Source organism: Grampus griseus (assembly GCF_964374135.1).
Source record: "Grampus griseus genome assembly, chromosome: 12".
Taxonomy (NCBI): Eukaryota; Metazoa; Chordata; class Mammalia; order Artiodactyla; family Delphinidae; genus Grampus; species Grampus griseus.
Genome location: NC_139006.1, coordinates 9,766,323 through 9,789,711, shown reverse-complemented (window position 1 = coordinate 9,789,711; position 23,389 = coordinate 9,766,323). Strand labels below are relative to the sequence as shown.

Here is a 23,389-nt window from a genome sequence, read left to right as displayed (position 1 = left end):
CTACTCTGCCATCTTGGTTCAGGGCTATCTATCCATCTATCTGTCTATCTATCTATTTATTTATTTATTTATGGCTGTGTTGGATCTTCGTTGCTGCGTGTGGGGTTTCTCTAGTTGTGGCGAGCAGGGACTGCTCTTCATTGCAGTGCGCGGGCTTCTCAGTGCAGTGGCTTCTCTTGTTTCCTATGTCATGATTTATTTAACCAGTCCTCTACTGATGGATGCGTAGTTTTCCTCTTGCAAACATGCAAATATTGCAATGGATGACTTTGTCCATCGTTTCGCATGTGCATGAGTATATCTATAGGATAAATTCCTAGAAGTGTTTGCATTAAATGTCATGGACCTTTTAAATTTTGCTAGAAATTGTCAAACTTTCCTTCATTATCTTTCGACCAAATACACTCCCAGCAGCCCTGGATGAGAGTCATTGTAGGATTCTAATTCAGCCTGAGACGTGGCATCATGTGGAAGGAGCATGAGTGATTGGGGGACCATGAGCCAGGCTATCCAGCATCCAGCTATCCCAGCACAAGCTGCGATCATCTGAGTGGCCTCTGCACATGGTTTGACCTCTGGGCCTCAGACCACCCTCCCTTATATAAAACCAACAGGTTGGTGGGTCCATAAGTGCCTTGCTGATTCCAATCTGTTCTCAGGAAGGAGGCCCCAAAATATTAACCTCAGGCTTTTTAGTCATGGGTAAAAGGATTAATGAGATTTTTCTCTGACTCTGGATGAGACTTCTGAGGACTTGAACACCTGTTTCTCTCTGGGCTTAAATCTGGTTGAGCTGGGCTCCTGGCAATGGCCCTGGTTTGTTTGGGGGTAATTTATGAAATCATCCATCTTTACCCTGACTCCAGACTGAGACCAGTGAGCAGATGATGCCCCTGACACATGATGCCCTACCATTTATACCTCCTGGGACACCCCTGCCTTCCCCCCTCCCTGCCCCCTGCCCCTGCAACAGAGTAGTCTGACACCCATGCCAGCAGAGGGTCAGGGAAAGAAGAGGCATTTCTGATGCTTGGGAGAATCATGAACTATTGTTGAGTGAAGATAAATAACACAGAGTAACCCGTGAGAGATGCAGCTGAAGTCCAAGTTGACACTTGTAATTGGAGAGTCTACCCTATCTGTGATGTTCAATATGGGGCCAAAAGCTGATACCAATGTTAGTTTCTCTGTCCATGAAGTCTTAACACAGTATGGCAAGACTCCCTCATCAGCAGTTACACAGACTCCTTGTTGTACTCATCTTTATCTCTTTGAGATCTCCCTGAATGTGTCCCAAAGTCAGTTTTTTAAAATTTTTTATTTGGCCACACCGGAACCCCAACCAGCGATCAAACCCATGCCCCCTGCAGGGGAAGCACGGAGTCCTAACCATTGGACCACCAGGGAATGCCCAGTTTTGGGAATACAACGTAGCATTGTAAGTCAGACTGTCCCAAACATATCCTCCAAATTTGGTGTAAATCTATCTATCTGCTTTCACCTGATACAATTACAAATAGACACAAACTTAAAAAAGAAAATGAGCTCAATGAAGGCAAAAGTGGTCCTTTCTGAAATGTCAGTGTGTCCTAGAATTCAATTGTACATCCCTATTGTGTTGTGTGGCGGACACTCTGTAAGTAAGAAAAGACTTTACACAACTACTTCTGGTTCTCATGGTCAAATGTTTCTGTTGGAGAGAGGCCAGGACCACGGCTAGTCCATATGGCTGTATTTGTACAAATTAGAAAAAGGCACCCGTTCCTCCAGGCAGGTGGAACCTTGGGACCTACTTGTGTCCTCGGGTAGGCACCCCTGTGCAGGGTGCACCTGTACAATCCCAGTTACCGGGCTGTCTCAGCAGTTGAAAACTTCAGGATATCACTTATCTTATCCGAGCCAGAGTAGAAGTCTTGAAACTTTCTTCATGCATAGAAGTATCTGGATTAGGGGTCCATAACTCATGTGTTTTTCCTTATCTCTCAAGTTGTTTGGGGAAGAACCAAAGATCAACATCTTTATATCCATGGCTTCTTCATTGCCTATTGTGAGCAATAAAAACAGGTCAAGGAATGTGTTCTGGGTTATCCGTTGGCCTGGCTTTAGTGCTTTCAGGGCTTCTCTAGAACCCCTTGCCTCCTGTATTGCTGCCTTTCTGTGAGTGTGTTTTCACCTCTATTCTATAGATTCCTTTAGGGCTGGAACCACGTCTTATTTACTTTTGTCTTTAAAAAAAATGTTTTTAAATTACAAAAGTAGTACATCCTTGCAGTAGAAATATTTTAAAACAGTAAACTAAAAAGTGAAAATCCCCTATCTGTTCCTGTTTCCAATTTGAGTCCTCTCCCAAGAGGGGACCACTGTTAACAGCGTGTTGTACATCTTCCCAGAACTTTCCATTTGTAAGCATAACGATGCTCATAAAAGTGCTAGTGTTTATTGGATGCTTACTAGGTGTCAGGTGCTATGCTAAGCACTTTTCCTGTGTGTTCTCAATTAATTCACAAAACAAGCCTATGAGGTCGGTGTTTTTTTATTCCCCATTTCACAAAAGAGGAAACCAGGTGATACTACTAAGTGGTAAAGCCAGAATTTGAACCGAGGCAGGCTGACTTCAGAGCTCATGCTGTTAAAACCTCTATTGTTCTGCCACTTGCTTTGGGGATTTGGAATGTCATAGACATTTCTCTATAGTTGCCCACATAATTCTATTTCCTCCTTTTTAAAAGTTGCTCATTATTCTATAAAATGAATGTATTTAATTCATTTAGCCATTCTCCTACTGACAAACTTTTTAGGATTCTGCAGTTTTCCATTTCCTTATTTCATCAAATCTAAGATTCCATTGATTGTAAGATGCACCGTTTCAGAGATTAAAATGTGAAATAAAATGTGCATCTTACAATTAATGTATTATGGCATTAGAAACAATGCTGCAAATGAACATTGCATATAATTTTCACATGTGTATTTCTGTAGACATTTTCTAGAAGTAAATTTGTGCACCAAAATGAAGGTGCATTTTTAAAAATTTTATAGATACTGCCAAATTCCCCATATCTTAATCATCTGTGTCTCCCATTTACGTCACACAATGTCTGGCATTATGTAGGTACTAAATAAATGTTTGTTCAGTGGACAAAATGCATGACCAGGCCCAGCAAATGCAAAGCATTTTGGCATACTCGCATGCAAACACACAGGCCACTACCACACACACCACCACCAACAAAAATCCTAACAGTGACCAACAAGGAGATTAGAATATTTTAGCACCACATGTGTACACACTTCTTGCTGAAGCACTGGCCACAGTAAATGACAAACGCTAATAAATGCATTTTATGCAGAATTATGTGTTCGAAGTGATTTTAAAATAGCTTGCAAAGTTACCTGTCAAAAGGCTGTGCACTCAATTTTTTGAAAATACACGAATAATTCCAGCATTTTACAACCCCCAAGCTACTAGACGTGAGAAGTTTCCAGAGAGTTTAATGGTCTGTCATTTTCTCAAACACCTGCAAGACTGTCTGCATAAGAATCACCTGGAGTGCTTATTAAACTGCAGACCCCACGCCAGAGCTTTGGAATCATAATTTCTGGGGATTAGGGGCAGGTGAATCTGCATTTTAAACAGGCACTCCACGTGATTCTAAGGCACTCAAAGGCGTGAAAGCTAGCGCATTAAAGGGCTTTAAGGAGTCTTAATTAGATTTGCCCTTTAGAACGACCCCTTTGGCTGTAAAGTGTAGAATCAACTGGAAGTGGGCAAAAGTAACCGAGATAACTAACACCATAGCTCATCCCAGAGCGAGGAGGGCGGCCCAGATGGCCTGCGCGCTTCTGCGTCCCCTGCTGGCCCTCAGCAGCCACGTCCTGGACCGGCCGGAGCGGCCAACTGCGACTGCGCCTTCCGGAGCCCGCCGGGACCATCTGGGTGCTTGCCAACGCGCTGACCTGGACCGGAAGCGGAAGTGAGGTCAAGTTCGCCTCGCGCGCTTCTCCCGCCGCAACCACTCCCAACCCTGTGGGTTGGGTCGCTTTGCGCAAGTGTCGGAAGCGGAAGTTGTTAAGACGTGGGGGAGTTCTTGGGAGAGAGTCGAGTTTTCCTAGCGCTCGGTGTGTTCGGTCTGCGGCGGCCTGAGCAGCAGGTAAAGCGCATTTGTGAGACCTCGGCAGCCCTGCTACCCGGCCCAAGCCGGATCCCGACCCCGTATCCTAGCCTGAGGGGTGTGGTGCCCGGTGCTCCGACTCCTTCCTAGGGTCCTGGTGGAGGTACCGGGAGTCACTTGTTCCTCCCTTGGAGTGAGGCCCCCTGTCCGGCTACCTCCGCCATGGGCAACACGAGCAGCGAGCGCGCTGCGCTGGACCGGCAGGGCGGCCACAAGACGCCCCGAGGGGACAGCTCGGGGGGCTCCAAGGATGGGGACAGGCCCAAGATCCTGATGGACAGCCCCGAGGACGCTGACCTCTTCCACTCCGAGGAAATCAAGGTAATGGGGGTGTGGGAATCTGATTCCCCTTGACTAATGTTGAAATCTCCTAGAGCCTTCCCCTCGTATCCCCTCTAATCATCAGAAGTGGGAGAATCCTCTTAGCAGCTCAGGAACCTGTGTCTAATTACCGATATGAGAAAGTCACCCTGAGGGAGGAGGAATTCACTTCGTTTAACATCATTAAGGAAGAGGCAGCTCTGAGACAGGTTCAAATTCTTAATTAATTAAGATCGTGGCTCTAGCAGTAATTGAGTCCCAGTCTCTGCTTTTCTCTTAGGTATGATTAATTTCACAGCTCTGAGAAATCTTCCACCACCTTTACGCAGACTGGCGCTTTTTGTAATAGTTTTGCAGTTAACTTTCAGTTTTGGAGATAAACCAGAACATGTGTAAGGTGAACGTAGAGTCGAACAGCTGACTGCAGCTGCCAGAGGTCTTTAGTTCTGCTGAAAAGTTGTGGTTCACCCTTTAGAGCAAGCATAGAAAAGTAATTTGACTTCCGGAGGTCAGTGAGTAAGTGAAACATCAGTCTGAAGGAGGCAGCCAGCTGCTCGGCTTCTCTCTCCTATTGTTTATATATGACTTAATATTTTAAACAGGCCAAAGCAAACATTTTTGCAGGCCAGATTTGGCCGGCCTGCTGCGGTCTGCTTTAACTCATTAAAAACTCTAAAGACAGGTTCTCCATTCCTGCTTCAGCCACTTTTCCTGCTAACCACCTGCTGTGGTCAGTTTCTAGGGGCAGAGCCCGGTCCAAGAATACTTAGTGATTCTGCCAGCTGATACGTATGTGGTATATCCTAAAGAAATGAACAACTAAATACTTAAAGGGCACTGCAACAAGTAGGTTTAGGAAAGATGACAAGCACCTCTTCCCCCTCCGACACACATTCTGTTAGTATCTAGTTGCCTATTAATCATCATTGCCCATTAGGCTAATTGGCAACTCATCCCAGCTGTACTCATTTTCCCTCAGATGCTGGCTTCGGTGATCGCATTATTATCTTATATCCTCACCTGAATCTTGGCTTTGAGGCTAACCTATAAAGAGTCTGCCTTTTTTTTTTTTTTTTGGGTAGTGCGCGGGCCTCTCACTGCTGTGGCCTCTCCCACTGCTGTGGCCTCTCCCACTGCTGTGGCCTCTCCCGTTGCGGAGCACAGGCTCCGGACGCGCAGGCTCAGCGGCCATCGCTCACGGGCCCAGCCGCTCCGTGGCATGTGGGATCTTCCCGGACCGGGGCACGAACCCGCGTCCCCTGCATCAGCAGGCGGACCCTCAACCACTGCGCCACCAGGGAAACCCCTAAAGAGTCTGCTTTTACTTGGCCCTCCAGCCTGTGATTTCATCTTGCTTTCTGAATTCGTTGCATTCCTGAAGCTGTGTGCAAAGTGAACTTTGGAATCCTGTTTATCCAATGATTTGACATCTCTTCCCCTAGAAATAATTTTGGCCCAAGGGCAGCCATTTAAGATACCCTAATAATCAAGCTACTTTCTTTAAGAAATATTCTTTTGTTTTAAAACTCTTATAAGAAATGTTTAGCATACAGATGATCTGTAGAGAATGATTTAAATAATTTCCATTATCATTTCCACAGAAGTTACTGAAATGATGTAGCAGACACACTGGATTGAATGCTCGGATACAAAAAACAAGTCGTGAATTCTTTTAACTACACTTGCTCACCATTTTGCCTGAGGCTAGTTATCACACCCTCAGTGGAAAGAGATTGCAGTCTGTTGTTCTTTAATCTGTAAATTTTGTTAAAGGTCACAGAAATGCAGGTATCTTTTAAATGAGCTCAGGTCAGTATTTGAATTGAAGGTGCTCGAAACCTGCTCCAGACCTTTTAAGAGTCTATCACAGCCTAGAACTCCTGCTCTTTGGCTTCTGACCAGGAAAAATGTAAGAGATCCAAAACCACACCCAGAGTCAGATGTGTTTTTTGTCTCTCGTCCCGGAACACCTCCTTTATACAGCGCTGCCCACATAAGTTACTGTTTACTGTAATGAACGTCAGTCTTTGTCTTATCTTTTTCTCCCTGGTGCCTGGACAGCACTCAGTGATTAGCTTTTGCCTTCCTCAGCACCTGGGCTTGCCAGTTTTCAAGTTGACAGCTCTGGAATTGTCCCTAGTAATTTTTCATGTACTTCAAATCTTGCTTAATTAAGGGAGGAGAATGACATTTATTAAGCTAATCTCAAATTCATTCACTGCCTTCTTGCAAGTGAGCTTTATAACTTCTAGAATTTTGACGACGACCTCCTAAATAACAGCAGTAACAGTAGCTAATAATTACGAAGCGCCTACTCTGGGTCCGACACTATGCAGAGCTTTCTACATGGGCTGTCTTGCCTCACTCAGCCTGCACAATAACCTTAAGAAATAGGTGCTTTTATCATCTCCATTTTGCAAGTGAGTTAACGAGCTGGAATATGAACCTGGGTAGCGACAGCTGCGTCTTTAGAATGAATTGTCAGTATGAGGGTAATTGTCTCTTGCAGGGAGCTCACTAATGGCTTCCTGTTCCTGAGTCAAGCGCTCTGCTTCCAGGCTCCGGAGAAGGAGGAGTTCCTGGCCTGGCAGCACGATCTGGAAGTGAACGACAAAGCTCCTGCCCAGGCTCGGCCAACTGTGTTTCGATGGACGGGGGGCGGAAAGGAAGTTTACTTATCTGGGTCCTTCAACAATTGGAGTAAACTTCCCCTCACGAGAAGGTAATCGCCTGGGTGTGTTCATCGACTTGTCTTAACCCAGGGCTACTCTGGTTACTCCTGTGGGTGAATAGAAGAGGATGTTTTTATAAAGTTGATGCTGAATGGAAAAATAGTTGTGCTTAATTATTCACAGGGTTCAAGTCTCACACACCAAGGAGTCGTGCTAGGTTTAGAGCACACTTAGAAGAAAACGTTGCACAGTTATGAGCATTTCCGTTTCACAGACACCTTGCACTTCAGATATTCTAGCTTTGCGTCTGTTCAGCAGGACTGTTTTCAGAAAGAGAACTCTATTCCTAGCGCTGTGGACAGAGCGGGGTTTGAGTCCTTGTTGGCTGAGCTGAGCCTCTGTGTTCCTCTCTGTGAGAAGGGAACGTTGGACCAGATGATCTCCGAGCTTCCTTCTAACTTGGACTCTGTATCACTTTTGTTTGAAAGGTACACATTATGTAGGCGCCATTAGCACGACTATAGCCAAACACTTGCTCAGACACCCTAGCATGGACGGCTGTCTCAGATTGTCAGTGGAAAAGCATCTTCACGAGTAAGTCCTCTTGATGAAACAAAGGAAGAAATCGTGCCCTGCTGGGCCAGGGCTGGTTCTTGATAAGGAGCTGCCTGCTTTTCCAGGGGTCCAGTTGGTGTAGGAGGGAGCCACTCAGCCCAGTTACAAGGCATGCTGGTCGGAAAAACAAAACAATCAAATGAGAGAGGTTTCGTGGAACCCTTTTCTTTAGTAGTTATACGAGTTGCTTTAGGGAACTGTTGGTACATCCTGTGAAATTGATCCCCTGTCCTGAGCTAGGCAAGCTAGCAAAGGGTAAAACTTGGCGGGCGGCTTGCTGTTTATCTTGTGCTGCCATCCTCCTTGGCATCCAGGCTGCCAGGTGTTATTTTGCACACAAGTTGAGGACGAATGACTGTTCGTTGACCTTTTGATGGTAGGAATGTGGACTCCTGGGGTTTGAGCAAAGCGAGTTTTCCAGGAAACCTCTTACGATGCCGCTTCCTGGTAGCCTTTCTAGATTGAGATCATTATACTGAATTGTCTAAATTGGTGAAAAATGTTTATTTCTCGTGCAGCTGAACCCTTGATTTTACGTGGAAGTTTTGTTTTGTTCCGTGGCTGGTTTTGCAAGTCAGCTAAGAGGGCAGCCCACCCCGCTAACATCGTCTGCTTCCCTTTTTCTTGCAGCCACAATAACTTTGTAGCCATCCTGGACCTGCCGGAAGGAGAGCATCAGTACAAGTTCTTCGTGGATGGTCAGTGGACACACGACCCTTCTGAGGTACCCTTCCTCCCGCCCTTGGTCCTCTGGCCGCCCCCACAATCCAGACAAGTTGCCAGGTCCCTTTGTCCTGCTGGTCGAAGTCCCTGTGCGTGGCCGAGCTAGATAGCAGCGCTCCTTGTCGGCCTACTGGCATCCTTGACTGAGATGAGCAGGTGGGCCAGCCAGGAGATGAGACCTTCCAGCAGGGCTGCTGGATCCTCTAAAGACACCTCTAGAGACCGTCCACATTGTGATTTCTGCCTGTCTGTCTCTTCCCAGCCGATAGTGACCAGCCAGCTTGGCACAGTAAACAACATCATTCAAGTGAAGAAAACTGACTTTGAAGTATTTGATGCTTTAATGGTGGATTCCCAAAAGTGCTCCGACGTGTCTGGTATGAGCAGTTATTTTTACCACGTGTGTGCCGGTGGGGGCTGTATAGATTAGAAATACCTTGTTTCTCTTGCCTCTCGCTCTTGAGTGGGAGCCGCCCAATCGGTGGGTGTCCGTATCTCCCCAAAGAGCCACAAAACTAATTCCTAACTCTGTGTCAGGTCAGGTTGCTAAAATCTAGCTCTGAGGGACCCGTAAGTCACTTTTTGGGTCATCTCCAGGATTCCATAGGTCTGCTTGGCCACAGAGAGCAGACACTGGAAACGGAACCAGAGCTTGGTCTTGTGCCAAGGCAGGCCCAAGAGGCCCTAGAGAGTTGCATTGGGTCGGTGAGGGGCCAGCACTGGGGAAGCCAGCCTGCTCGGGGCACCTGGAGAGTTTCAGCCCGACAGGTGATAAACTGACCCCTCAGTGACCTTGGCATCATTTGCGTGGTCCATGAGCACCTTGTCAGAATCCCTTCTTGGCGGGGGGGGGGGGGGGGGGGGGGTAAGGCTCACCACAGAACAGGCTACACAGCACAACCTGCTCAGTATGGTCCTAGTAAAACTCTCCCATCTTCCAAGAGTCATCCGATCATCGAACTTTCAGTAAATTGCCTTGCATCCAAACCCACAGGAAGAAACTGCTTGGAAACAGTATGTGCTACGCAGGGAGAAGGATGCGTTGGCATGGACAGTGTTCACACCAGCTGCACTGCCCCTTCTTGCAGGGCCTCAAACCGTCCCAGGACCCCTATGGGAAGCAGTGAAGGTTCCCCGGGACTGTGCCTGACCGTCTAGGAAAACGGGTTCAGTTCACAGGATGATTCTTCATTGTCGCCTGCCTGGGCCTGGAGGTCCTGCCCCCAGGATCTCTTAACTCTTTATCAGCTCAGAACTCACACTGGCAGGTGGACCACGCGGCTGGCAAGACATGTTATTGAGCAGGAATTGGAAATCCAAAAATAGCATTCTCTGCTCTGGATAGCTAACTGGTCTTTTAGAGAAGTCATTTCTGTTTTATTCAGACAGGTGGGAATTGGGGGGTGGGGGAAATGCCCAGATAGCCCTTACTTGCTGATAAGTGAAATTTTACGCCACAGTCCAAAGCTTTTAGTCAAGATTGTGCAGCAGAGGTTGCCTGGGGAAAGGAGGCTGACGCCTCACTGCTGGCAAACCAACTTCAGGCTCTCCATACTCTTCTCATACGTAGACACTCCCTTTCTCAAAATACATATTGACTCCTAAAGGCTCAGTTTTCTGCACTGAATGCCTTTCTCAGTTTCCTGCTGTGGTAGGGCTGGGTTGTGTGAAGGGAGTCTGTCCCCTAGAGAATGACGTGGAAGGAATTGGCGGAGCCAAGCCATCTCAGCTTTACGGGGACAGCACGAGTCTCGGCGGCCAGACACATCCCAGGTGTCCTTTGGATCACAGCTCAGTCCCCGCCAGCTGGCCAGATGTCACTGAGTGAGCAGCTTTGAAGCTTACGGAGCACTGCACTTCTAGAAGCTTCTTACTGTATCTGTATAACGGGGAAACTCCAGCATGAGTTTAAGAGGAACCGGAGAGCGCTGGAGGCAGAGAGCCTCTAGAGGTCAGGTCTTCAACTTCTCGTTGTTTTAGTTTTGAAACGCGCCGGCGCCTCTGTGTGAACAGGCTGCTTTATCTTCGCTTTTATTCTGGCTGCCGGCGCGCCTCACTTGGGCCCAGCCGCATAAGCCTCACTGGAAGCCTTGAGCTTCTGTGCTGTTCTTGCCAGCCCGGCCTGCAGCAAGGAGGCCGCATCGGCCTGCGGTTTCTGTAGGGTCAGGTCACTGTGAGCAGCTTCCCACGACTCGGTCCCAGACTCACTGCTTTGCCACGACTGCTGTCTGCCACCAGAGCGTCAGAATTCACTACTTGAGTTTTATGCCTGTCACTCAAATTCCAGAAGTGTTTTCTCATTGCCTCTGCTCTTCCCCCTTGGGGCCAGTATATCCTTCAAGAGAATATAAATCTGTACTGAGGGAACAGGAGACATGGAAAACTAAATGTCACCAGAAATTGAGACTATTCCCAGGACTCCTAATTTTCCAAGTAAATGTCCTGTCACCATCTCCCAACAGAGCTGTCCAGTTCCCCACCAGGACCCTACCATCAGGAGCCTTACGTCTGGAAACCAGAGGAGCGGTTTAAAGCACCACCCATCCTCCCGCCACATCTTCTCCAGGTCATCCTGAACAAGGACACAGGGATTTCTGTGAGTAACCAGACATCTGCCCAGACCGTCCTCCACGGTCACGTTCAGCTGCTCCCCTCGGTGCACATCTTGCAAGGCAGATGCACTGAAAATGTTCAGTGTCACCCATCGGTGTTAACTGCCGGGGTCCCCCTCTGACGTGGGAACGGGCTACTCACAAGATGTTCCCAGAGTGGGCCTCCCCATCCCACAAAGCCTTTCTGAGCCCTTCCTCTTGTGTTCCACTCCCACCTCAAATTTCAGGACAAAATACATAACCGCCTCTTCTCAGTAAGCTGCATGGTGGAATTCCTCCTCTGGCCCCCAGATTTTAGCATCTTGTTTGTTTGTTTTGCCGTGCTCGGAATGTGGGATCTTAGTTCCCAACCAGGGATCGAACCCACACCCACTGCAGTGGAAGCGCGAAGTCTTAACCACTGAACTGCCAGGGAAGTTCCAGAATCTAGTTTTAATCCCCAAATTGCTTTCAGAAACCTCAGGGCTCATGGATCAAAATTTGGGGTATGTGGGTAACACACATTGCCTCTGGGAAATTGATATTACTTATAAAAAGAAGTGTGCTTCCTGCTGAATCCTGAAGAGCACCCCATTATTCCCCGCGTTTGATTTTCCATCCTGTTTGACCTGAGCTGCCTGGTTCCCCGGCTCTGGACTGTGCAGCGTAGCCATAATTCTTGGGAGTCCAGGTGTTCTTCAGCCTTGTCCAGGCCACCACCTAACAGGCAGACGCTCCAGGGTGATCAGGTAACTGCTGCTGCTCTAGACGCCACACAGAAGTGGGTGCACGTGTGCTGAGCAGGGGGCTGGAGGTGTACACGTGCAGGCATCCCCGCAGCAGTCACGGTGTGTCCCCCAGGAACTCGCTGTTATTGGGGCCGCCCCGCCCCAAGCACACATCTGACAGCTGAGCCGGCTTTTACTGGATGCTTTTTCTGTTTTGAATTAGCATTTATAAAATTGGGGAGTGTACGTTGGGGGAAAAATAAAGAAAAACCTGGATTTCTGGCTTCTCTGAAAAAATAGGAAGGTGTGGCAACATTGCCTCGTATGTGAGCTCTTACGGAGTCAGAGCGCCTCTCCCCTCCCCCAGTCATCCAGTGCATTCTTCAGGCTCCCCGTCTGAGTCTCAGAGACATGAGTTTGCAACACACTGCTCAGGAGCGTTGAGTATTGATCATTTCTTCCCGCTTTTTCTGAAAGCCCCTTCACTGCACGGCTTTCTTCCTGCCCCTCCTCCAAAGAGAGGACAGAGCCACGGCCCACAATCTAGATGAAGCCTGGCCAGAGATGCACACCAGTGCGCCCAGCAGACCCCGAGAGCGCCCCTTAGTTGGAGCACCAGGCATGACCCCTCGCCCACCCAGTCATCGTGCACAAGCCCTTTCACTGCCTGACAAGGAAGAAAGGGGCCTGAGAGCCTGCCTCCTTCCCTCTGAAATCCAGTGCCGTGAGACACGGGAGAATCTTGACTTCCAAATCTGAAGTGCACACGTCTGCTTTTGCTCCCCCGCAGTGTGATCCAGCTTTGCTCCCTGAGCCCAACCACGTCATGCTGAACCACCTCTATGCACTTTCCATTAAGGTAAGGACGTGTTTGTTACTTACTGTGTTTCTCCAAGTGTGCTCTGAGGCCCCCTAGCGACGGCACTACCTGCAGTATCGAGACTTACCTGAAGGGCGGCTTCCGGGACCTGACCCAGACCCGTAGGCTCCTCTTCCGAAGGGAGGCCCAGGAACCTGCTTTACTCAGGCCTCCTGATGATTCTCACGCTCCCTAAACTTTGAGCCTCCTGACTTAGTCCTGCCTTTGGTGATTTCCGCCTCTTCCTCAGGACGGAGTGATGGTGCTCAGCGCGACCCACCGGTACAAGAAAAAATACGTCACCACCTTGTTATACAAGCCCATATGAAGAGCTGGGGCCAGCCGTGGGCCCCAGGGGGCAGTGTGCACCACCGGGCTCCACGCGTGCATGCTTTTCACTAGACAGGATGGACTGTAAATTTCCCATTTCACGCTCTTTAGAAGACATTTCGTACCCGCTCTACTCCTACTTGAAGGTTTGTTCCAGACACAGCAGCTCCTGGAGCGCCTCGGTCTGTAACAGTCCTCTTAGCACCCGGTGGCTGTGAGCCCTGGGGCTCATCAAGGCTGAGGGGGGAGAGGGAGCAGACGGTCTGCACCCCACACCACGGTGCAGGTCTAAATTTACATCCTCTGAACTGGTCACGGAGACTTTTCTTAAGCCAAAAAGGAACCCGAGCCACTTTGCTGGTGGAAATCCGGGAAGCAGGTACCGAGGCCGCACAGAATTTCTCATCTTGTGTGTGTGTCTTGACTTGTCCCTGCTGAGGCCTGGCTGTGGACCTAACGGCGAGTATGGTATGGTCTCTGCCTGTCCTCTGAATTCAGAGCAATAGATCGTCTTCCATTCCCTGCTCCAGGGAGGCATAATTTCTATAGAAATTAGAACCTGTCTAATTTCCAGATGAAGTTTTACAATTCTTTCTTACACTTACGTGCACTAAGTATTTTTTTTTAACCAGAGGTGGCTGACTGTACAGCCTTAGGGCAATTTTTAAATCACCCCAACTAGACTATAGATCATGTGACCTGTGCTGAGCAATAATCTGTTCTCAGAACAGACTTGGAAAACCATGGCCAGATATCTCCGTTAAGCTGGAGGATCCTGCGGACTGACCACCGCTAGCTGGAAGGTTGTCCAGCTTTTTATTCGATTCGTAATGAGGTGACAGTGTTAGCACGCAAATTTTGGAGAGGCACCCTACCCTAGCCTGTGCCACCTTGCTTGGGACCTCTGGTCCCTCCTTTAGCAAAGAAGGCTGTAGCAATTGCTGTTGCTTCTTCTGGAAGGAAATTAGAACTTGCGGCAGCCTTCTGAATTTGTGTGAGGAAATCATCCTTTGGACCAAAGCGAACCTCTCCACACGGCTTGGAGATGCCGGAGACATGCCCGTTAGCAAGGTTCCTGTCCCCAGGTCGGTGGAAGCTGTCGTCCTGCGCTTTGTTCCTGCTGGGAGACGGAGGAACCATATCCCTGGTGTCTCATATTTATTTGGCGAACCTGGGTCTGGGATACCCTTTTTTGTTACTGTTTCTAAAACACTGAATTACTGTCACCTTGATGTACAGGTTTCAATAAAGCTTTGTAAAGATAACAGACGTGCACTTGGAGGAAGGTTTGATTTCGTGCAGTCATTTGGAGAAGAGACTGGAGCTCTCCCCGAGCTTTATTCAGTGCAGTGCTTTTCCGTCTTTTTCCCGCCTTGGCACACATTGAAAATGGTACCATCCTTGTGGCACTCTGGGGTGAGTGGACGGGGCAGCTCGGCTCCCTCCCGGGCTGAGGGCCTTTCTCTGACCCACCTATTCCGCACGCAGATTAGAAGGCCGTTAAGAGGCTGTAAAATCGAGCCCCGTGGAACCGCTCGACCACAGGGGAAGCCGAGGAAAAGCAGCAGTGAAGGCCCCTGGCTTGCGCAAGTTGGCAGCATCCCCGCTCCGAGGTCCTGCTGCTTCTTGCTCATTGACAAGCACCACAGGGGAGCCTGGGATCATGACGCCCTCTTGGAAGACACCAGGATGTTCTGGAGTCAGCTGTTCTCACCAGCTAAAAGGGCCTCTGTCCCTTCTACCAAAAAGATGGAAGGTTACAGTGTCCCTTTAGTAATAAGCCTTTTCTTCCCAGGCATCAGGAAACGTAAATAAATTTGGGAGAAAGGGGAACCCCTCAGGTCATCTGGTCCACTTGAGGTGGAGAAAGCTTAGAAGGCATTCCTAGCTGGGTAATTAGCCGTCTCACTCTGAAAACCCAAGTGATGTGGGAACCCTAGATTTAGGAATTGGAGGGATTATTTAAGTAGACTAAGGAAATACATAAAAATCCTCTATCCAAAACTGAATCAAAACTTTTCTATTTTTTAAAAATTATTGAAGTATAGTTGATTTTACAGTATTGTGTTAGGTTCAGGTCTACAGCATAGTGAGTCACTATTTTTTGTAGCTTGTGTGTCATTGTAGGTTATTATAAGATACTGGGTATGATTCCCTGTACTATGCAGTAAATCCCTGTTGCTTATCTATTTTATGTATAGTAGTTTATATCTGTTAATCCTGTGCCCCTAATTTGTCCCTCCCCTCCCTTTCCCCTTTGGTAACCATAATTTTATTTTCTGTATCTGTCTGTTTCTGTTTTGTGTATACATTTGTATTATTTTTAGATTCCACAGATGAGTGATAGCGTATAGTATTTATGTTCTCTGACTTAATTTCACTAAGCATAATATTTTCTAGGTCCATCCACGGTGCTGCAAATGACAACATTTATTTTTATGGCTGAGTAATATTCCAGTGTGTGTGTGTGTGTGTGTGTATGTGTATACACACCACATCTTAAGTCAGTCGTCTGTTGATGGACACCTGGGTTGCTTTCATGTCTTGGCTATTGTAAGTAGGGCTGCTGTGAACATGGGGTACGTGTATCTTTTCAAATTAGTGTTTTCATTTTTTTCTGGATATATACCCAGGAGTGAAATTGCTGGATCATGTGGTAGTTCTATTCTTAGGTGTTTTTGAGGAGCCTCCATACTGTTCTCCACAGTGGCTGCACCAATTTACCTTCCCACCAGCCGTGCAGGAGGGTTCCCTTTGTTCCACACCCTCTCTAGCATTTGTTATTTGTAGACTCTGATGATAGCCAGTCTGACCTGTGTGAGGTATTACCTCATTGTGGTTTGGATTTGCATTTCTCTGATAATTAGCGATGTTGAGCATCTTTGCTTGTGTCATCTTTGGAAAAAATGTCTGTTCAAGTCCTCTGCCTAGTTTTTGATTGGGTTGTTTTTTTGGTATTGGGTTGTATGAGTTGTTTGTATATTTTGGAAATTAACTCCTTGTTGGTTGCATCATTTGCAAATATTTTCTCCCATTTTGTAGGTTGTCTTCATTTTGTTGATGGTTTCCTTTGCTGGGCAAAAAGTTTACGTTTAATGAGGTCCCATTTGTTTATTTTTGCTTTTATTTCTTTTGCCTTGGGAGACTGAAAATACTGCTGTGATTTCTGTCAGCGCGTCCCGCCTGTGTTCTCTCCTAGGCGTTTTACGGTGTCGTGTCTTACATGGGTCTTTAAGCCATTTTGAGTTTATTTTTGTGGATCAAATATTTTTGAAGTATAATTGAAAATACATAGCTAAGCTCAAAAGTATAAAAGGGATATATTGAAGTACCAGAATTGAAGAAACCGTTGCTGTGTTGGTGAGCTGTGAGCGTGGCCCCTGGCCCCATGGTGGCGACTCAGAGGGTGGGGTGGGGGGGTAGGACCCAGTCATAGGCCTCCAGGACCAGGGTTTGACACCCTCACCTGGATAGGAAGCCCGCTTCATGAGTTGGCCCAGAAAAGCACTGCCTTTTCTGTAAGAGGAGTTAGAGAATCTGGCTGCTGGCCTGAGTCAGGGCTCAGAGGGAGTCATCAGCCCCAGGCTGCAGGGGGAAACATCATGTTGGAAAATCTCACCTGCAGATCAGCTCTGCTCACAAAGTTCAGATAAAGCCAAGCCAAAAATCCAGTGTAAAAACTAATTTGGAGCCAGTAAACCCAGTAAGAGTCCTCTGCAGCCCTGGGGCCACGGGGGACGCCCTGGGGCCACGGGGGACTCCCAGTGCAGTAACTGCTAGGGTGGGGAAATGTAGCCAAAACCACAGAACCCTGGGATGTGGGTGTCAGCATTCTCCACAGCTGTTCGTGTGTCTAAAAGACTTCATTTTCTTTAAAAAGCAACACAAAAGGAAGTCCCCCGTGGTCCAGAAGACTGCTAACAGACCTAGGTGAAAGTCTCTATACCCAAGAAGCTAAAAGTAATGGAGATTATTTCATGGATATGGAACAGGAGACCCTGTTTGGTCCAAATCACAGGAGCAAAGCCACACTGAGGTGTCCTATGACCCAGGTAATGCTTTCTCTATTATGGGTGAGGACTGGTTACATGGTTGGTTAAAGTGTAACTGAAATTGCTTTTGAATGAAGATATTTTTTTCCTCCAGAAATGTATATACAAATGAATTTATGGAGCCAAAGGTAAGGTCTTTAAATTACTAGTGGGTAAAGTAGTATTGCAAGGTAAACAACCATATGTCAGCATGTTGAAACCAAAGATCAAAGGACCCAGGCAAGGTCTTTTCCTTCCCTCTGGTCAAAGCCTGGCTTCATGTTAGAGTTGGCCGTTCCCCCCCACCATCCGCTGTCCCGGAGTGTGGACACTGGACTGAGATTAGGGATGTCATCCAGTTCAGTGCCTGAGTAGCTGTGTGACCTTGGGCAAATCACATGACCTCTCTTAGCCCAGTTTCCTCTCCTGAAAAATGGAAGGGGTTGGATTAGCACTAAATGATTCCTAGGGCTCCTTTCATTTCACATTGGGAGCCACAAAGCTTTTACACCATGAATGGGATATGGCCACAGACAGGAAGTCAAGGGCCAGAAAAGGAAAAAGTGCCACTGTAAGCTCAGTTAGGAAACCTCCAAGATGCCAAGGGCCAAGATGGGAAAACACAGAACACCAAAGTGATGCCATGCATGGCTAACGTCAGAGACTCAACCATTTTAGGGAAAAGCAACATTTCATTTTGGTTAACTCAGTTACTTCTAGATGAGCATGATTTCATTTCTGAGCGTGAACTCAATTCTCCTGATACATGACCCTCCACCAGTGTTTACAAACAGTTTGAGTGCACTGATGAAGACCCAAGTCTCTGGGCCACTCAACCCTCCATCCAGCTTTTTAGCACCTCACCTGATCAGCAAATTAGTGGAGAAAAGAAGCTAGAGCCTTCTACCCTGGGATGCCAATTATAATTGTCTTCAGGAGAAAACAGTAAGCTACAAACGTATGTACAGGTCATTCCAATTAATTGTAAAAACATCGACAAGGGCCTTCCTAAGAGTGACCACTGCTGTGAGTCAGACCCTTGGAGAACCAGTGCTCTGCCTCTGGGATCAGCCACTGAGCTCAGCTCCCACAACTGCCTCGTCTTTTTTTGTCCTAAAGACAGCCAGAGGGCCTGAGCCTGGGTGAGGATGCCAGCCTTCTTTACCTGCCAGGAGTGCATTCACCCATTTCATCTGCAAGACTCAACAGCAAGTGAGAACAAGAGACAGCTCCAGTTGTGTGTACCCTGGATCGACTTTATTTTCCCTTTTTGTGGTTCTCTGAAAGGACAGGCTGAGTTGTGTATAGCAGTAAAGTCATTTCCAGAGTTCTTTACCTCTAACGACCCCTCCAGGGCAAACAGGAGTTCCGTTACTCGGGAGAAAGCCAGGCCATCTGTGCAGTTCCAGGTGTCCACGGCCCTGCCCTCCCGGCTTCGGAAGATAAAAGCCTCAGCGTTTGACTAGGCGACTGATGAAACACTTCTCATATAAACACTGTGCCTAGAGCCACGTCTCCATGCTTTTGGCATCATGAGCAATATTTAAACTGCCAAGAAAGAAATCGGACTGGAACAGGCCGAGCTTCCTCAGCCTCAGCACTATTGACACTTGGGGCCTGGTAGCTTTTTGTGGAGGGTGGGCATGTGGGCCACCCTGTGCCTTGCAGGGTGTTCAGCAGCAGCCCTGGCCTCTACCCATGAGGTGCCAGTAGTACCATCAGTTGTGACAACCAAAAATGTCTCCAGATATTGTCAAGTGTCCTCAAGGGAAGGGAGCCAAGTCACCCCTAGTTTAGAACCACTGGAGCAGGCCAGTCTGTTGTATTGTGAGACCAAAAGCTTAGCTGGTCCCACCCCTGTGGGCCTAGCATTATTGCTTTAGACTTAAACCTGCATGAATATTTTCCAAAGCAAATCACGTTCAAGAGGCCCAATTCTGAAGACAAACTAGCTGGTCGGTCCTGTTAAGCACATCATCCCTTTTTGGCCTAAGTCTCCAAATCCTAATTTCAGTTATGAATTTGCTTTGCAAGCTGCTGCTTCAGTCTCGTGAAAATTAAGTTGTAAGAGCAGAAAATGTGATGGCTAATTTTGTGCTTAAGAGGTAGGGATAGCATGGACGGCTGGGCCTCAGTTTATGGTGTGGCTGAGTAATTTGTTGTTTCTTTGAGGTCCTTGCTTAGGGTCCAGAGAACCTTTCTGGCACATTCCTCTCGGAACCAAACCACATTTACTTATGCTTTTGAAGTGTTACGTGGCTGCCAAGATTCCTCAGGACAGTAACTGAAGCGGTATTCAGTGGACTTTTTCTAATTTTATAAGGAAAGAAAGGTTCCAACATTTGACTTGTTCATCTTCCAAATTATTTTCTTTCTTAGAGTTGGCAGATTTTTATCCCCAGCGGTAAAAGAGAAAGGAGGAACAGAATAGAATCGCAAGTACGACTCCTGTCACAGGGCAAGTCGGCTGCGACCCTGCAAGTCAGAATTTGACTGTGGTCAGATTACTTCATTGGAAAATAAAAATTGAAAGCAACAGGAACCATGAGAAAATTACCATTTGCCAAAACCAGTGTTTGTCTAGCTCAACAAAGTTTATACTGACAAAACTAAAGCATCTTAGAAAAATTTACCTTGCAGACTACAAAAATTCATTTAGTTAAAAAGACAAGTGTCTACATTTTAAATTACCTTGATCTCCGAATTCCTCCTTCCAGAAATCTACATCATTAAAACCGGTGGCGTTATCCTAATGGATGAGAGGAATTGAAAGGTGACCTGTTTTTTTGGTTGGTTTGTTATGAACTGCATTATAGGAGAGCTGGGTAGTCCATTCTCCAGTAATCCTTTCAAAGTGGCCTGACTGCCGTGAGGAGCCTTCCAGTTCTGCAGTCCTATAAAGTGACCTTAACAGCCAGTTCATGGTTCATTGGAAGGAATGACCAAACTTCGACAACATTGCACTTCTGGAAGAGAACGTCGCTGGTCTCTTGATTCCAGGAGAGCAGCTTGCTCTAAGCCCTGTGTGGCTCTCCACCCCTCACCCCCAGAAGAAGCCTCCCCTGAAAGGAAGGATGGTCCCAATGCCACGCTCCCAAGCTTAGGCTGACAGTGGCGATACTTTGGGTTTTTATGGGCTCCCTTAAGAAAAGAAGAGGTCTTGCACTAAGGCAAACATTTTAGATCATTGCTTTATTTGACTATTTGTTCAACAGAGTTCATTCCTCTCAAGGTGGATCTTGAACCGTTCCTTGTGATCTTTTCCTCGTTCTGAATAAAAAAGGTAATGAAGCAAAAGCCTGTACTTTTGGACCTAGAATCTTATTTATGCTAGTAAGCTTTGACTGCGGTTTCGTGTTACGATATTTCCTGCTGGCATCTCCGTAGTCACACGGAGCTCCCCGCACTCCAGTGAAGATGGCTGTCCACAACTGCCACCGTTGAAACCAAAAGTAAGAGTTGAAAAATGCACCTTTTACAATAAAAAAGTAGAAACCAATTCAATTTCCTTTTTTTTTTACGAATATAAAGTTTCTTGTAAATATGTACAGTCTTTGAGCTAGTTCTATAGCAGGAAGCATTTCACAAATGAGACACACGATATACACTTTGAGGGCTAAGAAGCCCATTTCTCGTGGAGATCCTAAATGAGATGCCAAAACTGAAACACCAATTTCCAGTGACCTCTCCAAATACTTGTGGACCAAGAGACAGAAACTTCAGCAAACATTCAGTCAGATCTGCCCTGGAGAAGGGAGGGGATGCAGTGTGACCCCAAAGACGAAGCAACACTTAGAACACGACAGCATGACACTGGCCAAGGATGCGACAACGTGGAGGAAGGGCCGTGGGCGTTTCAAACAAGAAAGCACTTCGGTTAAGAGACGAGCAGGAAGGAGCTGGGACTCAGGCCAGGTTGCAATCTGGAAAGTGAGCTGAACCGTGGACACGGGGGTTAAAACGCGGTCACGTTCGCCAGCTGCGGTGGGAACAGGTCTACCTGTCAGCTTACCTACGATGTGCCCTGGTGGTTTGAGGTGTGGAGAAGCAAGAGAGGCCTGGTGGGAGATTAAAGGCAGAAATAAGGCCGCTAGTTAGCTTGCCAACTGCGAAGCCTCTAGTTGGTTCTTTACCGGTTGCCAGGAACCTCGCACCGCCGGAGGGGAGAGAGAAACTGGGTGAGCCGCACGGCACCTAAGGAGGGCTTCCCCACCCGGCTGGGATGGGAGAGTTGAGCTGCGGCTTCCTTCTCGAACTTCCTGGTCTTAGTCTAGCCCTAGGGAGAGGCTCATTTGGGAAGTCACAGTTTTCATGGGGTAGAACCTGGTGGATCGTGTGTGAGCAGAGTTGTCCGCGCGGGCGTCGGCAGGGAGCTGTGGAAGTGTGAGGTGTGGTTGCTGAAATCCCTCTCTGGTCGTAAGGCTTGAGCGTTTGGCTTTTGTTTGTTCAGTGCTACAGACTGCAGCTTGTGGCCGGTGAGTTGGCAAGTCCCAGAGGGTGTTGGTTCGGCGGGAGCTGTGGGATGGAACTAGTGCATTGGCAGAGCAACCCAAGGGGGCAGCCAGGTCGGGGGGCAGCGCATGCAGTGAACCGCCATGCAGAACTCCTGGGGCGCTCTTCCCAGCCCGGGGAGCCAGGGAGAGTGCGCCATCAGGACAGGAGGTGAGTGCCCCCGGCCCCCTCCTGGACCCCCATTGGTGCCGGGCTCAGAGCAGGTCTGTCGCATGCTTTCCTGGCCAGAGCTACATGGAAAGTGGAGACAGCAGGCCGGTGGGTGACGCTGAGGGGCAGGGAGGGAAGAGCTCCTCGTGGCCCCTTGGCCCCAAGTCACTGCCTGTGAGCCGGGCCCGATGGCCTCCGTACATTCGCAGCTGGTGGGAGGGGAAGTCGTCAAGGCCATCAAAGGCAATGAGAACGGTAAACATTTGGCTAAGATGTCACCCTGGGTAAGACAGGGCCATCTGTGAGGATGGACTGGAAGGAGAGTGGACCTAGGTGAGCGTGGGAGGTTAGCCAGTGGCAGGGGCTCTTCTACGATACATGTCGGTAGTAAAGACCTGATTGTGTGACCTGCTACAAATGACTACAACAGGAAATACGGTGCTATTCAAATCTATTAAGAAGTCTGTTGTCTTTAAAAAATAAATAAATAAAAATAAAACAGGAAAACAAAAACCCAACCAACCTTAGGATCTTAAAGTAGCTATTAGGATTCTAACCACATCGTAGTTAGCCCCCGGTTGGTTTCCTGTGATGAACGGGTACAGGCTAGAGCTAGGTACAAAAGTTTATGAATGCTTTGAAAGAGTAACAAAGTGCAAAGAGGGTAGACTGCAGGAGGGTGCCGGCAGCTCCCAGGAGCCCCACGCCCCTCCTGGCTGCAGGGTGTCCGTGCTGAGGCGGGTCTGGGTCCAGCTGCGCCGTGGGCACTGGGGTCCCCCCTTCAGCAGCGTTCCATAGTGCGGTTGGTGTTTTCCTGCAGTTCAAGAGGAGTTGGGTTTTCTGGCTGAGATTTATACTGAAGACTGGTCCCAGACCTAGGAGGAGGAGGGGGTTTTGCCATCAGAGGTCAGAAATCGCTGTGCTCACTTTGCAAACAGGAAGCCTAGACTGGGGTGTGCAGGAGCACGAGGCCTCGCCTTCCTGCCGTGAGCCGAGCTTGCGGAACTCACCGCAGAGTCCCCAACACTACGTAAGTACTTCTGTTATGCACCCCATTTTATCCATAAATCAGAGGAGATAAGGAAAAGCATTTAAACGGCTTTTCCCCCCTCCCTGTAGCGGCAGGGGTGCCAACAGTGAGCTGCGGATGGCAGCAGGAGAGTGCAATCCAGAAAACTGGCCCCTGGAACCGGCTGGCCTGCTGAGGAGACACCATGCTCTGGAGCCTCCCCGTGCACTTGGGGGGCCCCTAGTCTTCGGCACATCCCTCCATCTTCTCAGTTGCTAACCTAAAAATTACAAGGTAATAAATACATGCACGTGATTTAAAAATTTTGAAAGGTTTGGAGTTCTTCTAGAAGGCAACCACTGTTACCAGTTCGGTGTAGCCTTCCAGAGAAACTGTTGATGTATATGTGTTTGTTTGAAAAAGTAAGGCATCAAACCTTTTGAATAGCATGTTATCATATCACCTGTGTTTAAGAAGGGTGACTACACATCTGTATTTGTTTGTATGCAGAGAGGCTCTCTAGAAACTGCGCGCTGGCTGCCTCCGGAAAGGGAACGCCATAGCCCTGGCAGCTGTTACGGTTTGAGGCGCACACATTATCCATCTGTGCAGCAGGAAGCCCCTTCTTAAGACGTTCTCTTCCTAAGCTTAAGTCCCGCAGACTCCGAAGTACAGT

General features: G+C 47.9%; 2 protein-coding genes across 5 annotated transcripts in view; one reads left to right on the top strand and one right to left on the bottom strand.

Annotated features, from left to right (window-relative positions):
* Positions 1-4,082: 4,082 nt before the first annotated feature.
* On the top strand, positions 4,083-23,361 carry PRKAB1 (protein kinase AMP-activated non-catalytic subunit beta 1). Of its 4 annotated transcripts, XR_014297500.1 has the most exons (12): positions 4,083-4,493; positions 7,052-7,215; positions 8,411-8,504; positions 8,766-8,880; positions 10,966-11,099; positions 12,613-12,681; positions 12,932-14,427; positions 16,892-17,063; positions 21,493-21,704; positions 22,643-22,734; positions 22,824-23,007; positions 23,224-23,361. XR_014297500.1 is itself a non-coding variant. In XM_082667325.1 (7 exons), exons 1-7 carry the CDS (start codon positions 4,335-4,337, stop codon positions 13,007-13,009), a joined length of 813 nt encoding a protein of 270 aa, XP_082523451.1. In that variant the 5' UTR covers positions 4,083-4,334; the 3' UTR covers positions 13,010-14,524. The 4 variants fall into 4 exon arrangements, 1 of the variants encoding a protein (XP_082523451.1); XR_014297499.1 differs by lacking the exon at positions 21,493-21,704; XR_014297501.1 differs by lacking the exons at positions 16,892-17,063; positions 21,493-21,704; positions 22,643-22,734; positions 22,824-23,007; positions 23,224-23,361 and adding an exon at positions 14,500-14,592 and having other exon boundaries at positions 12,932-14,403.
* The window catches only part of CIT (citron rho-interacting serine/threonine kinase), a gene marked incomplete at both ends in the record, with an annotated part of 168,460 nt that continues 167,626 nt past the window's right edge, over positions 22,556-23,389 (bottom strand). Inside the window, 1 exon segment of the mRNA XM_082667324.1 lies at positions 22,556-22,579. Coding sequence (XP_082523450.1) covers positions 22,556-22,579 — 24 coding nt within the window.

Bases quoted from the DNA above. Each gene is read 5' to 3' on its own strand.
- PRKAB1 (XM_082667325.1), top strand. From the start codon at position 4,335: ATGGGCAACACGAGCAGCGAGCGCGCTGCGCTGGACCGGCAGGGCGGC. The intron at 7,216-8,410 runs GTAATCGCCTGG...TTTTTCTTGCAG, and splicing joins AAACTTCCCCTCACGAGAAG to CCACAATAACTTTGTAGCCA. The intron at 8,881-10,965 runs GTATGAGCAGTT...ATCTCCCAACAG, and splicing joins AAAGTGCTCCGACGTGTCTG to AGCTGTCCAGTTCCCCACCA.